The sequence below is a fragment of the Aethina tumida genome, chromosome 4 (genome assembly GCF_024364675.1).
Source record: "Aethina tumida isolate Nest 87 chromosome 4, icAetTumi1.1, whole genome shotgun sequence".
Classification (NCBI taxonomy): Eukaryota; Metazoa; Arthropoda; class Insecta; order Coleoptera; family Nitidulidae; genus Aethina; species Aethina tumida.
Window position 1 is genome coordinate 8,432,753 of NC_065438.1, and position 12,967 is coordinate 8,445,719.

The following is a 12,967-nucleotide window of genomic DNA, read 5'->3' on the forward strand; positions in this document are numbered from 1 at the left end:
TTAAATGTTAAGATTATTAATAAATATATATAAAATATAAGATATTTATTACTTGACTAATAAACCACAAATTAATTTAATTGTTTTTATTTTTGATATAAAAACAACTTGTAAATACAAATTTGTTTTGACAACAATTAAAAATTATATACCATATATTTATAATTTAAAAATTTAATTAAATAGGAAGAATATTACGTATGAGAATTATTAAAATGAAAGTTTCTTATAATATAAAATATTATGAACTCATTTTCTTTTTCCTAATTTACTGTATTGTACAACTAATACTATAAAACATCATAAGTAGCTAATAAACTTTATCTAATTCATGTTTTAAATATTGTCTACGAGAAAAGTTCATTAAAATAAAACATAAACCGTAGATTTGTCATTTTCTTGCTATTAATAAAAAATCTATTTACTAGGTTGAGCCTTCTATTACAAAACATTGTTTTGTTCTACAAGAAACTGCAACATTAATTACATTTCATTATGGTTCAATTAAATAATATACAATGGCAACATTCTATATTTAACTTAACAAAAGCATCTCTTTATATTCCTTAAATGCATGACAAACCAAATATGTATATTAGTATGCTAATAATAGATTCCTGCAATAGTTGCTAGTAAAAAAGCTGTTGACATTTCATTGTGATATACTTGTTTGTCTTGCCAGGAATTTATCTTAAGAACATCTTTAAGATTTATTGACATATATCTTATGTTAATTTATTATAACTTTTAGTTTCACCCACAAATCAATTTATGAATAGTTCATAATGTAATGGAAGAAAATAGACATACAACAAAAAGATGATTCTTACAGAATGACCAGTTTCGAAAGAAAATGTTTTCAAGATAAAATTTAAAGGAATTTAATAAGATTAGCAACGTATGTAGACATTAATTTTGTACTAACAAAAGGGTATTAGTCACTAAACAATTATTCCAGTCGTCTTTTTGTATAAAAACTTTAAACTTGAGAATATGGTTCTTTCAGAAACACCTGTTTGTAACGAAAATGTTAACAAAATAAATTTAAAAGGAATTTAATAAGTTTAGCAACGTATGATGATGACATTAATTCTATATTAACAAAAGGGGATTAGTCACTAAACAATTTTTATAGTCGTTTCTTTGCATACAAATTTTAAAACTTGGGAATATGATTCTTTCAGAACCATCAAATTAGAACTAAAATGTTAACAGGATAAAATTAGAAGAAATTTAATATGTATGATATGATAGTATGCATGAAAACATTAATTCTATACTAACAAAAGGGAATTAGTCACTAAACAATAATTACAGTCGTCTTTTTGTATAGAACTTTTAAAACTTGGGAATATGATTCTTTCAAAATGGCCTGTTTGGAACGAAAATGTTAACAAGATAAAATTAAAAGAAATTTAATAAGATTAGCAACGTATGATGATATTAATTCTATACTAATAAAAGGGAATTAGTCACTAAACAATTTTTGTAGTCGTCTTTTTGTTTAAAAACTTTAAAACGTGGGAATATTATTCTTTCAGAATCGCCAATTTGGAATGAAAATGTTAACAGGACAAAATTAAAAGGATTTTAATAAGAATAGAATCGTGACATAAATTCTATACTAACCAAAAGGAATTAGCCACTAAACAATTAATTACAGTCGTCTTTTTGTATAGAAACTTTAAAACTTGGGAATATGATTCTTTCAAAATGGCCTGTTTGGAACGAAAATGTTAACAAGATAAAATTAAAAGAAATTTAATAAGATTAGCAACGTATGATGATATTAATTCTATACTAATAAAAGGAAATTAGTCACTAAACAATTTTTGTAGTCGTCTTTTTGTTTGAAAACTTTAAAACGTGGGAATATTATTCTTTCAGAATCGCCAATTTGGAATGAAAATGTTAACAGGACAAAATTAAAAGGATTTTAATAAGAATAGAATCGTGACATAAATTCTATACTAACAAAAGGGAATTAGCCACTAAACAATTAATTACAGTCGTCTTTTTGTATAGAAACTTTAAAACTTGGGAATATGATTCTTTCAGAATGGCGTATTTGGAACGAAAATGTTAACAAGATAAAATTAAAAGAAATTTAATAAGATTAGCAACGTATGATGATATTAATTCTATACTAATAAAAGGAAATTAGTCACTAAACAATTTTTGTAGTCGTCTTTTTGTTTGAAAACTTTAAAACGTGGGAATATTATTATTTCAGAATCGCCAATTTGGAATGAAAATGTTAACAGGACAAAATTAAAAGGATTTTAATAAGAATAGAATCGTGACATAAATTCTATACTAACAAAAGGGAATTAGCCACTAAACAATTAATTACAGTCGTCTTTTTGTATAGAAACTTTAAAACTTGGGAATATGATTCTTTCAGAATGGCGTATTTGGAACGAAAATGTTAACAAGATAAAATTAAAAGAAATTTAATAAGATTAGCAACGTATGATGATATTAATTCTATACTAATAAAAGGGAATTAGTCCCTAAACAATTTTTGTAGTCGTCTTTTTGTTCAAAAACTTTAAAACGTGGGAATATTATTCTTTCAGAATGGCCAGTTTGGAATGAAAATGTTAACAGGATAAAATTAAAAAGATTTTAATAAGAATAGCATCGTGACATAAATTCTATACTAACAAAAGGGAATTAGCCACTAAACAATTAATTACAGTCGTCTTTTTGTATAGAAACTTTAAAACTTGGGAATATGATCCTTCAGAACCACCAGTTTGGAACTAAATGTTCACAAGATAAAATTAAAATGAATTTAATGGATTAGCAACGTATGAAGAGATTAATTCTATACTAACAAAAGGGAATTAGCCACTAAACAATTATTACAGTCGTCTTTTTGAATAGAAACTTTAAAACTAGGGAATATGATTTTTTCAGAACCACCAGTTTGAAACTAAATGTTAACAAGATAAAATTAAAATGAATTCAATAAAATTAGCAACGTATGATGACAATAATTCTATAATAACAAAAGGAAATTAGTCACTAAACAATTATTAAAAATCAATCCTTTGTGTATAAACTTTAAAAACTTGATGCTAAGATGATTCTTACACAATCGCCAGTTTTGAACGAAAATGTTTACAAGATAAAATTAAGAGGAATTTAATAAGGTCGGCAACGTATGACTACATTAATAATTCTATACTGGTTTGGAATAAATTAATTTGACTGCACAAAAAATTATGCTTATTTGGGGAGGGAGTAAATTAATTGGCTATAAAAGGAAATTAATGCATCGTAAAAATTGTCAATTGATCGCAGTTCGACAAACTCCAACCATCATGAAAGTAGTTAGTATCCTAATATTTCGAGGATTCGATTAAAAAAAATTGTTATTAATAATTTAATTCAGTTCGCAGTTCTTTTCGCCGTCATTGCCGTTTCCGCCGCCGCTTCCCTTGGTGGTCCAGATGCTGCCGCCGAAATTCTGAGGAGCGAACTGGACAACATTGGAACTGACGGCTTCAAATGGGGGTAAGACATAATTTTAACCCTAGGAGTGAACACGTGGTAATGGTTTTGGTTGCAGCTATGAGACCAGCAACGGAATTTCAGCTGAAGAATCCGGCCATTTGATCAACGCCGGCTCCGAAAACGAAGCTATTGCTGTCCAAGGTTCTTTCAAGTACGTCGATGCTGAGGGCAAAACTTACACTGTCACTTACATCGCCGACGAAAACGGTTTCCAACCACAAGGCGAACATTTGCCACACTAAATTTTCTGTAAAATGTGTAATATAAAATATAAATTTTAAATTAATAGTTCTTTAATTTTAATATTGTTTATAATTTTTTTAATCGATTCCTCAAGGCTAAACAAATTATGTAAAATAATGTAATTTTTATAAACATGGAAAATTTTAAACGCCCACTTAATTTTATAGTAATTTTTACAATTAATGTTCTTAAAAGATTACTAAAAGAAAACAAAATGTTTTTTTTTAATGTTTTAACCAGCAACAAAACTAATCCTCCAGATATGATTAATTTGAACGATCCATTGAATACTGTAATTGCTGATAATTAAATTAATATGATTATAAATCGAAATTTAACATTTACTTTTTGATTTTGTACCTTTAGCTAAGTAATAAGCCTTGAACTTTTCATCGAACCTTTTTCACCTCCAATGCAACAAATATTTCATTTATACAATAATTACATTACTCAATATTTAATACCATTGACATTGTTTAAGTGATTTATTTGCAAAATACAGTAGTTGTTTTCTCATATTAAACAATGCAGTACCTGTGTTAATTAAACCCATTCGTTGGCACGATTAACATTATTCCTGCTTCACTTCTAATCAATACGTCAATCAGTATGTCAATTTTATGTGTTAGTGGTTTTAAATGCTATTTTAATCAACACATCAATCAATTTTTAAAAAAAGTATTATGAATGTTTTCGATTAGGACGAGTACAAAATACATACATGGCAAATTATTAAAACACCCGTTATAATATTAAAAGGTCAATTGTAAAACGTGCGTAGATATTTTTAATTTTTAAAGGTGGCACCTACAATGTATCTAACATTTGTTTAACGTTTTATAGACGAAAATTTCTATTTTATACTATTTTATTTTTAGATTAATTAACTTTTACATAATGAACAAGTGATTTGAAGAGATTCTCGATTTTCACAAAATTAATTAACCAACCTGTTCGGCATCATTTAGAAACGATTTCTTCAGGTAATTAAAGATAATTTAACAATAATATAACAATTTGATGGGCTTTGGCCAAATGTCGAATTGTGGAACTAACGAGGTCCTGTTTTGCATTCGCCGAGTGAATCTTCCAAACGTAACGGCTCGTTTGTGTAAATGTCATGGGCATTTCTGATCGAATAACTGATTTTATGTGTTATTACCACTCGTCTTATTGCTGTTTACAATGTGTAAACAAAAATTCTTTTTTAGTCTTTTGCCACTCTAAATTTTTTATAGGTTGAGGAGTGCAGCAAAGTTTTCCTAAGAACAAGTGTAATAAAAAAACTTTTTCTTTCATTTAAGAGTAAAATTATTGATTATTCTAGAAAATATTTTACTCAATCATTTTCCTGAAAGAAATTTCAAATAATATTATAATTAAAAAGCTTTTTTAATGGCGAGGATAAAATTTTTCTAAGAGCAATTAATTTTGAATTCATAATTTCTAATATACCATTAAAAAATTTACAGATTGTACGTTTCATGGAGATTGAATAAGTTCTCGCTGTTTTTTTACAATGTTAAAAAAGCATTATTTTAAAATAAATGGAACAAAAATATTTCACTCAAAGTATTGTCCATCACTAGCCACTACTTTCTTTCTGAGTTCTTCTGCGTCTGACATACGTTTTGATCTGGTAATTCCTTCAATTTATTTATCTTCAAATTTTTCCGGTGCACCAGAACGTTCTTTATCCTCAGCACTCAATATCTTTGCTTCTTGATTATTCCTAACACGTTTAAACGTTTTGAAACTGTTGACTCATCTACTTATAATGTTTTCCTAAGTTCTGCTTTGCCTGACATCGGTTTTGATCTGATAATTCCTTCAATTTATTTGTCTTTAAATTTCTTCGGTGCACCAGAACGTTCTTTACCCTCAGCACCCAATATTCTAGCTTCTTAATCATTCCTAACACGTTTAAACGTTTTGAAACTGTTGACTCATCTAGTTATAATGTTTTCCTAAGTTCTTCTGCGTCTGACATCGGTTTTGATCTGGTAATTCCTTCAATTTATTCGTCTTCAAATTTTTTCGGTGCACCAGAACGTTCTTTATACTCAGCACCCAATATCCTTGCTTCTTGATCATTCCTAACACGTTTAAACGTTTTGAAACTGTTGACTTATCTACTTATAATATTTTCCTAAGTTCTGCTGTGTGTAACATCCGTTTTGATCTGGTAATTCCTTCAATTTATTCGTCTTCAAATTTTTTCAGTGCACCAGAACATTCTTTATCCTCAGCACCCAATATCCTAGCTTCTTGATCATTCCTAACGTTTAAACGTTTTGAAACTGTTGACTCATCTACTTATAATGTTTTCCTAAGTTCTTCTGCGTCTGACATCGGTTTTGATCTGGAAATTCCTTCAATTTATTTATCTTCAATTTTTTTTCGGTGCACTAGAACGTTCTTTATCCTCAGCATCCAATATCCTTGCTTCTTGATCATTCCTAACATGTTTAAACGTTTTGAAACTGTTGACTCATACTTATAATGTTTTCCTAAGTTCTGCTGCGTCTGACATCGGTCTTGATCTGGTGATTCTATCAATTTATTTGTCTTCAAATTTCTTCGGTGCACCAGAACGTTCTTTATCCTCAGCACCCAAAATCCTTGCTTCTTGATCATTCCTAACACGTTTAAACGTTTTGAAACTGTTGACTCATCTAGTTATGATGTTTTCCTAAGTTCTTCTGAGTCTGACATCGGTTTTGATCTGGTAATTCCTTCAATTTATTTGTCTTCAAATTTTTTCGGTGCACCAGAACGTTCTTTATCCTCAGCACCAAAATCCTTGCTTCTTAATCATTTCTAACACGTTCAAACGTTTTGAAACTGTTGACTCATACTTATAATGTTTTCCTAAGTTCTTCTGCGTCTGACATCGGTTTTGATCTGGAAATTCCTTCAATTTATTTATCTTCAATTTTTTTTCGGTGCACTAGAACGTTCTTTATCCTCAGCATCCAATATCCTTGCTTCTTGATCATTCCTAACACGTTTAAACGTTTTGAAACTGTTGACTCATACTTATAATGTTTTCCTAAGTTCTGCTGCGTCTGACATCGGTCTTGATCTGGTGATTCTATCAATTTATTTGTCTTCAAATTTCTTCGGTGCACCAGAACGTTCTTTATCCTCAGCACCCAAAATCCTTGCTTCTTGATCATTCCTAACACGTTTAAACGTTTTGAAACTGTTGACTCATCTAGTTATGATGTTTTCCTAAGTTCTTCTGAGTCTGACATCGGTTTTGATCTGGTAATTCCTTCAATTTATTTGTCTTCAAATTTTTTCGGTGCACCAGAACGTTCTTTATCCTCAGCACCAAAATCCTTGCTTCTTAATCATTTCTAACACGTTCAAACGTTTTGAAACTGTTGACTCATACTTATAATGTTTTCCTAAGTTCTTCTGCGTCTGACATCGGTTTTGATCTGGTAATTCCTTCAATTTATTTATCTTCAATTTTTTTTCGGTGCACTAGAACGTTCTTTATCCTCAGCATCCAATATCCTTGCTTCTTGATCATTCCTAACACGTTTAAACGTTTTGAAACTGTTGACTCATACTTATAATGTTTTCCTAAGTTCTGCTGCGTCTGACATCGGTCTTGATCTGGTGATTCCATCAATTTATTTGTCTTCAAATTTCTTCGGTGCACCAGAACGTTCTTTATCCTCAGCACCCAATATCCCAGCTTCTTAATCATTCCTAACACGTTTAAACGTTTTGAAACTGTTGACTCATCTAGTTATGATGTTTTCCTAAGTTCTTCTGAGTCTGACATCGGTTTTGATCTGGTAATTCCTTCAATTTATTTGTCTTCAAATTTTTTCGGTGCACCAGAACGTTCTTTATCCTCAGCACCAAAATCCTTGCTTCTTAATCATTTCTAACACGTTCAAACGTTTTGAAACTGTTGACTCATCTAGTTATAATGTTTTCCTAAGTTTTTCTGCGTCTAACATCGATTTCGATCCGGTAATTCCTTCAATTTAGTTGGCTTCAAATTTTTTCGGTGCACCAAAACGTTCTTTTTCCTAAATTTAAAAATCATTAATTTTGAAGCATTGAAACCAATCTCTGCATGTAGTATCCGACAAAGTATTGTCACAGCAAGAATTCTATCTGCTTCAGCTGCAGATTTTGAATACAATAGTGCAATAAAATTCCCCGCAAATACACTTTATTCGGCACAAAAGTAGACATTTTCAGAACCAAAAAAACTTTATTTATAATAAAGTGGACTAGCATACACTGAAATGTAAGGTTAGTTATAGTACTTCCTTGTAGATACATTACTATTCGAAATTCCATGCACGGAGTACTGCTAGTGCCATTTTTGAAGAAACAGCGAGAACTTATTCAAGGTCCTAATAATTCAAATTTCAAATTTACCAATAAGTTTTGAAATCTAACATTAAGTTATAAAGAAACAAACAATTAACTTTTAAGCAATTTAACAATTTAATTGTTTTACTCCACCCAAAAATAGAAAGAAGAAAACACCAAGATGCCAATCATAACTTTTTTCATATAAATAATTTATCACTAAATCATTTAGCGGTCCACATACGAAATCCGATCCTAATTTGCTATTCACATTATGTCATTAAATTAGTCCATCACAATAGAATGGTTCAAAAACTGAATAATCATTTATGAAAATTAGACATTTCTATATAATTTAAAACATTTAAGGCGAAATCTAGAACCATATTCGTTTTAATTAAATAATACTATTTCACAAAGGTTAAACGCGGAGGTTGGGCGTTACATTATAAACTGCCACAAATATGTAAATAATATGAAAGTGGGGTCCTGCCATCTTTCCGCATCTAAGTATATAAGTAGACCACTGCATCTGAAATATTGTCAAAATACATCGTCCATTCAAAAGACCAACATGAAGAAAGTTGTTAGTATATCAAGTTTGTGCAATCCTTGTGCAGTTTAATTACGTTTCTTCTTCTTCAGGTAGCTGTTCTTGTCGCTTTGGTGGCTGTAGCTGCGGCCGCCCCACAAAGGAGCCCCGAAGCTGACGCGCAAGTACTCAGATTCGACCTGGATAATATTGGTGTTGATGGTTACAGCTACGCGTAAGTAACTTACAAATTCCTGTTGTGCTTATCTAATGTGACTTTGTTATCAGTTACGAAACAAGTAACAGAATCCAAGCGCAAGAACAAGGACAATTGATCAATGCTGGAACTGATAACGAAGCTATCGCCGTACGTGGATCCTACCAATACGTAGGCCCTGATGGACAAACCTATCAAGTTACCTACATTGCTGACGAAAACGGCTTCCAACCACAAGGTGCCCATTTGCCCCACTAAATTAGGTTTATTTATGTTATTTATGTTGAAATAAAAAAGTATTTTATAAATCAATTGTTTTATTAAAATTTAAATCTATTTGTGATAGACAATTAATTATTCCATCTGCGTACAGAATAAATTTGTGTCTTTTCAAGAATTTGTCAACTGTAGAGGTTATTTACCTCTTGACGTTTCAATTGTTCTTTATATGAACCTATTTTTAAAATAATAAAATGATAATGTTAAACTGGTTCCCGTAAGATAAGCGTGAACAAACTAAAATAAACTATTCCAATTACGGCAGTACCTTGTTAATTTATCGCCAACGCCAATTATGGCAAATTACGACTGCAGACCGACATTGTAAATCAATATCCGCAATTTAAGAAGCATTTTTTCCCAAAGGTTAAAGATGACCCGCCTGACATTCGGCAAGTAATACGAATACATATATTTCGTACCTAGGTGGGGATTCCCTCGACTTCTTCACGTATAAATGCGCCAACATCCGTACCTTTTAGTTAACAACCAAATTGTGCAACAAATCTTCAACATGAAAGTAGTTAGTATTTTTTCCACTGCGTTTTACGGTGACTTGCGTGCTTTAATAACTGGTGGTTATTCAGTGGGTGCTGCGACTACACGGATTTTGTGTTTTTCAGGTCGCTGTTCTCTTCGCCGTTTTGGCCGTAGCTCTTGCCGCTCCGCAAGGACAGGACAAAGATGCCACCATTGTGAGAAGTGAATTAGATAACATTGGGACTGACGGCTTCAATTGGGCGTAAGGATTTTTTATAAAACACTTTTGAGGGGGAGTATTGTTAAATTTGTTTATTCTTTAAATCAGATATGAAACTAGCAACGGTATCTCCGCCCAGGAACAGGGACAATTAAACAATGCAGGAACTGACAACGAAGCCATCGCAGTTCGAGGATCTTTCAGATATGTTGGACCTGATGGTGTGACTTATGAAGTCACCTATGTTGCTGACGAAAATGGTTTCCAACCACAGGGTGCCCATTTGCCAGTTGCTCCATAGGATCTCTACATAATTTTAAAACAAAAAATTGTACATAATATATAATAAATAAAATAAAAATGTGATAACAATATATTTGTGATTTTTATTTACTTAAATTATACTTTTGAGCATTTAAATTATATTATATAAAAAACCCTTATTAATATAAATTAGTTTTAGTTTCTTGATAGTTATTTTGACATTATTTAATTATTGATGTAAGAAAATTTGTTTTTATAAACTAAAAGGATATGTTACTTTAGAATTATTTCAATTTAAAAATTTTGATGTATTGGATTTTAATTACGACCAATAATCCATATAAATTAATATATTTTTTATATTAATAAAATATTTCTAGTCATTATGATTAAGAATTTTATTTCCTTCATTTTTTATTACGAAGACAACTTTGATTGTTAACGAGTGTCGAGTTAAAATTGTAAAATTTATGATGATAATAAAAATAACTAAAATACTTTTAATTAACTTAGTTATCCAATTTAATTTTATTAAATCAAGTAAGTTACCTGTCTTATTCAGTTTTGCAGTTTTGAAACTAATACTCATTTTAGTTTTGCAATTTAAAGATATTATAAAGACAATTTTCATTATTTTTACCATTTAAGTCTAAATTGCACAATAAGTTACTTCAATAACTTGAAACAATGAAGACATTAATATTCTATAAACGCTCTTGTTTCTACTTGTAACAATCTGCAATTTTATTCACTTATACGTTTACTTACTTTTAGTAAAATGATAATTTCATAATATCATCACAAACATTAGTAATAACAATAAGGTAATATATCAAAGCGAAATAAATAACCAATTATGGTTGTGTCATCCTAATTAATTACCAATACCAATTTTGGTAACCAATATCCGTAATTTAAGAACAATTTTTTATAAAGGTTAAAGATGATGTATCTGACATGCGTTAATAAAACATTTTTAAACCTTGGAGGGGATTTTGGTCTTCGACTTCTTCGTATATAAATCCATCCAAAATTTTTGATCATCAGTACGAAAACTGTTCAACCAAAACAATTCAACATGAAAGTAGTTAGTATCTTTTATTAATAGTGTTTGTGTTTATTGTGCCTGTGCGTGCTTTTGGACTTTTCGGAGATACTACAAGGATTTTGTGTTTTTTAGGTCGCCGTCCTCTTCGCCTTGGCCGCCGTGGCTGTTGCCGCTCCAACTGGAGATGACAAAGACGCCACCATCTTAAGAAGTGAACTCGATAACATCGGAACTGACGGCTTCAACTGGGCGTAAGTTTTATTTGTTTCCATAAGTGCTCTTTGAAAACGCTTTTGTGTCTAGATATGAGACCAGCAACGGCATCTCCGCCCAGGAACAAGGACAGTTGAACAATGTTGGAACTGAAAACGAATCCATCGCTGTTCGTGGATCCTTCAGGTACATTGGACCTGATGGTGTGACTTATGAAGTCACCTACATCGCTGACGAAAATGGTTTCCAACCACAAGGTGCCCATTTACCAGTGGCTCCACAATAAATGTAAATTGTAAATAAAAATTTGTATATAAAAATTGTAATAACAATGTGATGAGAAAACTCGTGAAGTATTAATTTTTCTTCCCAAAAAGTACCTCCAAAATTGGTGACACATTGAGTAAATAAATCAACCCGATTTAGATGACTCCTTTAACGAAGAATTTTATCAATTTATAAATAATTTCTTACGCATACCTCTTAAGGTTATCAATTATCAACCACTTACTGGCAATGTAACTGGTATTTGAATTTTTCATACATTTTTTTATAAAGGTTAAAGATGAGCACACTGACATTCGACAATTAATTTGAATGAAATAAAAGGTGGGGAAACCGACTAATTATTGCATATATAAATCGAGAAACATTACCGATAATCATCAATAATCAAAGTGACCAACAACAACAATCCCATCATGAAACTAGTTAGTATCCACGTAATTGCATAAAATTGTGCGGTTTGCAGTTTGTCGAGTGTTGACGTCGGATTCTGTGTGTTTTAGATCGTTCTCTTCGCTTTGGCAGCCGTAGCTCTTGCCGCCCCCCAGGGACAGGACAAAGACGCCACCATCATCAAAAGTGAACTGGAGAACATCGGAACGGACGGCTTCAACTGGGCGTAAGTACTTTCCAATCAGTTTCCGCGGATTTCCTCCATTGTTGTTGCAGTTATGAAACAAGCAACGGAATCGCTGCGCAAGAACAAGGACAATTGAACAATGCCGGAACCGATAACGAAGCGATCGCCGTACGCGGATCCTTCAAGTTCGTCGGACCTGACGGTGTTACTTATGAAGTTACCTATGTCGCTGACGAAAACGGATTCCAACCTCAGGGTGCTCATTTGCCGAAAACGAAGTAAATTTTTGTGAGTGGTGATTTAGAAAATTGTACATAAAATTGATTAAAATCATGGAAAGTTATGAATTTTAGTGTTTTATTGTTTTTACGATCTGCGTCTTAAGATGTACCGAAATAGTTGGCTTTTGTGTAATTGTTGGTAATAAAATTTAAGATGACTTAGCAATAATTATATGTTAAGCAAACGTTTAGTAATTACATTTTTTTAATTTAGAAAATGTTTTAAACAGATAATTATATTCTTAATTTAGAAATTATCTGATTTAGTCATGCAAAATTTTATTAATTTTAATAAATCGTATGTTCAGTAAAATATATATTTCTCATATATTATCTAAAATTGATATTCAACATTAACATAAATCGATTTATCCTATGTTACCTTATTAAAAAAGTTGTTAGTTATCGTGATCAAAATTTATTGTCAATATTTTTATGAGGTTTTATAAAATCAACGGT

The 12,967-nt window shown here is 30.9% G+C and overlaps 5 protein-coding genes across 6 annotated transcripts; all 5 read left to right on the forward strand.

Annotated features, from left to right (window-relative positions):
* Positions 1-3,305: 3,305 nt before the first annotated feature.
* Positions 3,306-3,806, forward strand: LOC109604646 (flexible cuticle protein 12-like). Its single transcript, XM_020021173.2, has 3 exons — positions 3,306-3,338; positions 3,401-3,522; positions 3,578-3,806. Exons 1-3 carry the CDS (start codon positions 3,330-3,332, stop codon positions 3,762-3,764), a joined length of 318 nt encoding a protein of 105 aa, XP_019876732.1. The 5' UTR covers positions 3,306-3,329; the 3' UTR covers positions 3,765-3,806.
* A 4,747-nt stretch (positions 3,807-8,553) lies between these two features.
* Positions 8,554-9,166, forward strand: LOC109604651 (flexible cuticle protein 12-like). The gene is made up of 3 exons (XM_020021178.2): positions 8,554-8,695; positions 8,755-8,876; positions 8,930-9,166. The coding sequence occupies exons 1-3, from the start codon at positions 8,585-8,587 to the stop codon at positions 9,114-9,116; spliced, it is 420 nt and encodes a 139-aa protein (XP_019876737.2). The 5' UTR covers positions 8,554-8,584; the 3' UTR covers positions 9,117-9,166.
* A 354-nt stretch (positions 9,167-9,520) lies between these two features.
* Positions 9,521-10,213, forward strand: LOC109604653 (flexible cuticle protein 12-like). Its single transcript, XM_020021181.2, has 3 exons — positions 9,521-9,660; positions 9,761-9,879; positions 9,946-10,213. Exons 1-3 carry the CDS (start codon positions 9,595-9,597, stop codon positions 10,136-10,138), a joined length of 378 nt encoding a protein of 125 aa, XP_019876740.2. The 5' UTR covers positions 9,521-9,594; the 3' UTR covers positions 10,139-10,213.
* On the forward strand, positions 9,652-11,701 carry LOC109604650 (flexible cuticle protein 12-like). 2 transcript variants are annotated; one of them, XM_049966008.1, is made up of 3 exons: positions 9,652-9,660; positions 11,282-11,400; positions 11,453-11,701. In XM_049966008.1, exons 1-3 carry the CDS (start codon positions 9,652-9,654, stop codon positions 11,646-11,648), a joined length of 324 nt encoding a protein of 107 aa, XP_049821965.1. In that variant the 3' UTR covers positions 11,649-11,701. The 2 variants fall into 2 exon arrangements, with proteins under 2 accessions (XP_049821965.1, XP_019876736.1); XM_020021177.2 differs by lacking the exon at positions 9,652-9,660 and adding an exon at positions 11,084-11,188.
* A 315-nt stretch (positions 11,702-12,016) lies between these two features.
* On the forward strand, positions 12,017-12,574 carry LOC109604654 (flexible cuticle protein 12-like). Its single transcript, XM_020021182.2, has 3 exons — positions 12,017-12,072; positions 12,151-12,266; positions 12,317-12,574. Exons 1-3 carry the CDS (start codon positions 12,064-12,066, stop codon positions 12,507-12,509), a joined length of 318 nt encoding a protein of 105 aa, XP_019876741.1. The 5' UTR covers positions 12,017-12,063; the 3' UTR covers positions 12,510-12,574.
* The last annotated feature ends 393 nt before the right edge of the window (positions 12,575-12,967 follow it).

Coding starts and splice junctions, on each gene's coding strand:
- LOC109604654 (XM_020021182.2), top strand. Junction 12,267..12,316: donor ACGGACGGCTTCAACTGGGC/GTAAGTACTTTC, acceptor TTGTTGTTGCAG/TTATGAAACAAGCAACGGAA.
- LOC109604651 (XM_020021178.2), top strand. CDS start 8,585: ATGAAAGTGGGGTCCTGCCATCTTTCCGCATCTAAGTATATAAGTAGA. Junction 8,696..8,754: donor AGACCAACATGAAGAAAGTT/GTTAGTATATCA, acceptor CTTCTTCTTCAG/GTAGCTGTTCTTGTCGCTTT. Junction 8,877..8,929: donor GTTGATGGTTACAGCTACGC/GTAAGTAACTTA, acceptor CTTTGTTATCAG/TTACGAAACAAGTAACAGAA.
- LOC109604650 (XM_049966008.1), top strand. Junction 11,401..11,452: donor ACTGACGGCTTCAACTGGGC/GTAAGTTTTATT, acceptor TTTTGTGTCTAG/ATATGAGACCAGCAACGGCA.
- LOC109604646 (XM_020021173.2), top strand. Junction 3,523..3,577: donor ACTGACGGCTTCAAATGGGG/GTAAGACATAAT, acceptor TTTTGGTTGCAG/CTATGAGACCAGCAACGGAA.
- LOC109604653 (XM_020021181.2), top strand. CDS start 9,595: ATGCGCCAACATCCGTACCTTTTAGTTAACAACCAAATTGTGCAACAA. Junction 9,661..9,760: donor AAATCTTCAACATGAAAGTA/GTTAGTATTTTT, acceptor TGTGTTTTTCAG/GTCGCTGTTCTCTTCGCCGT. Junction 9,880..9,945: donor ACTGACGGCTTCAATTGGGC/GTAAGGATTTTT, acceptor TCTTTAAATCAG/ATATGAAACTAGCAACGGTA.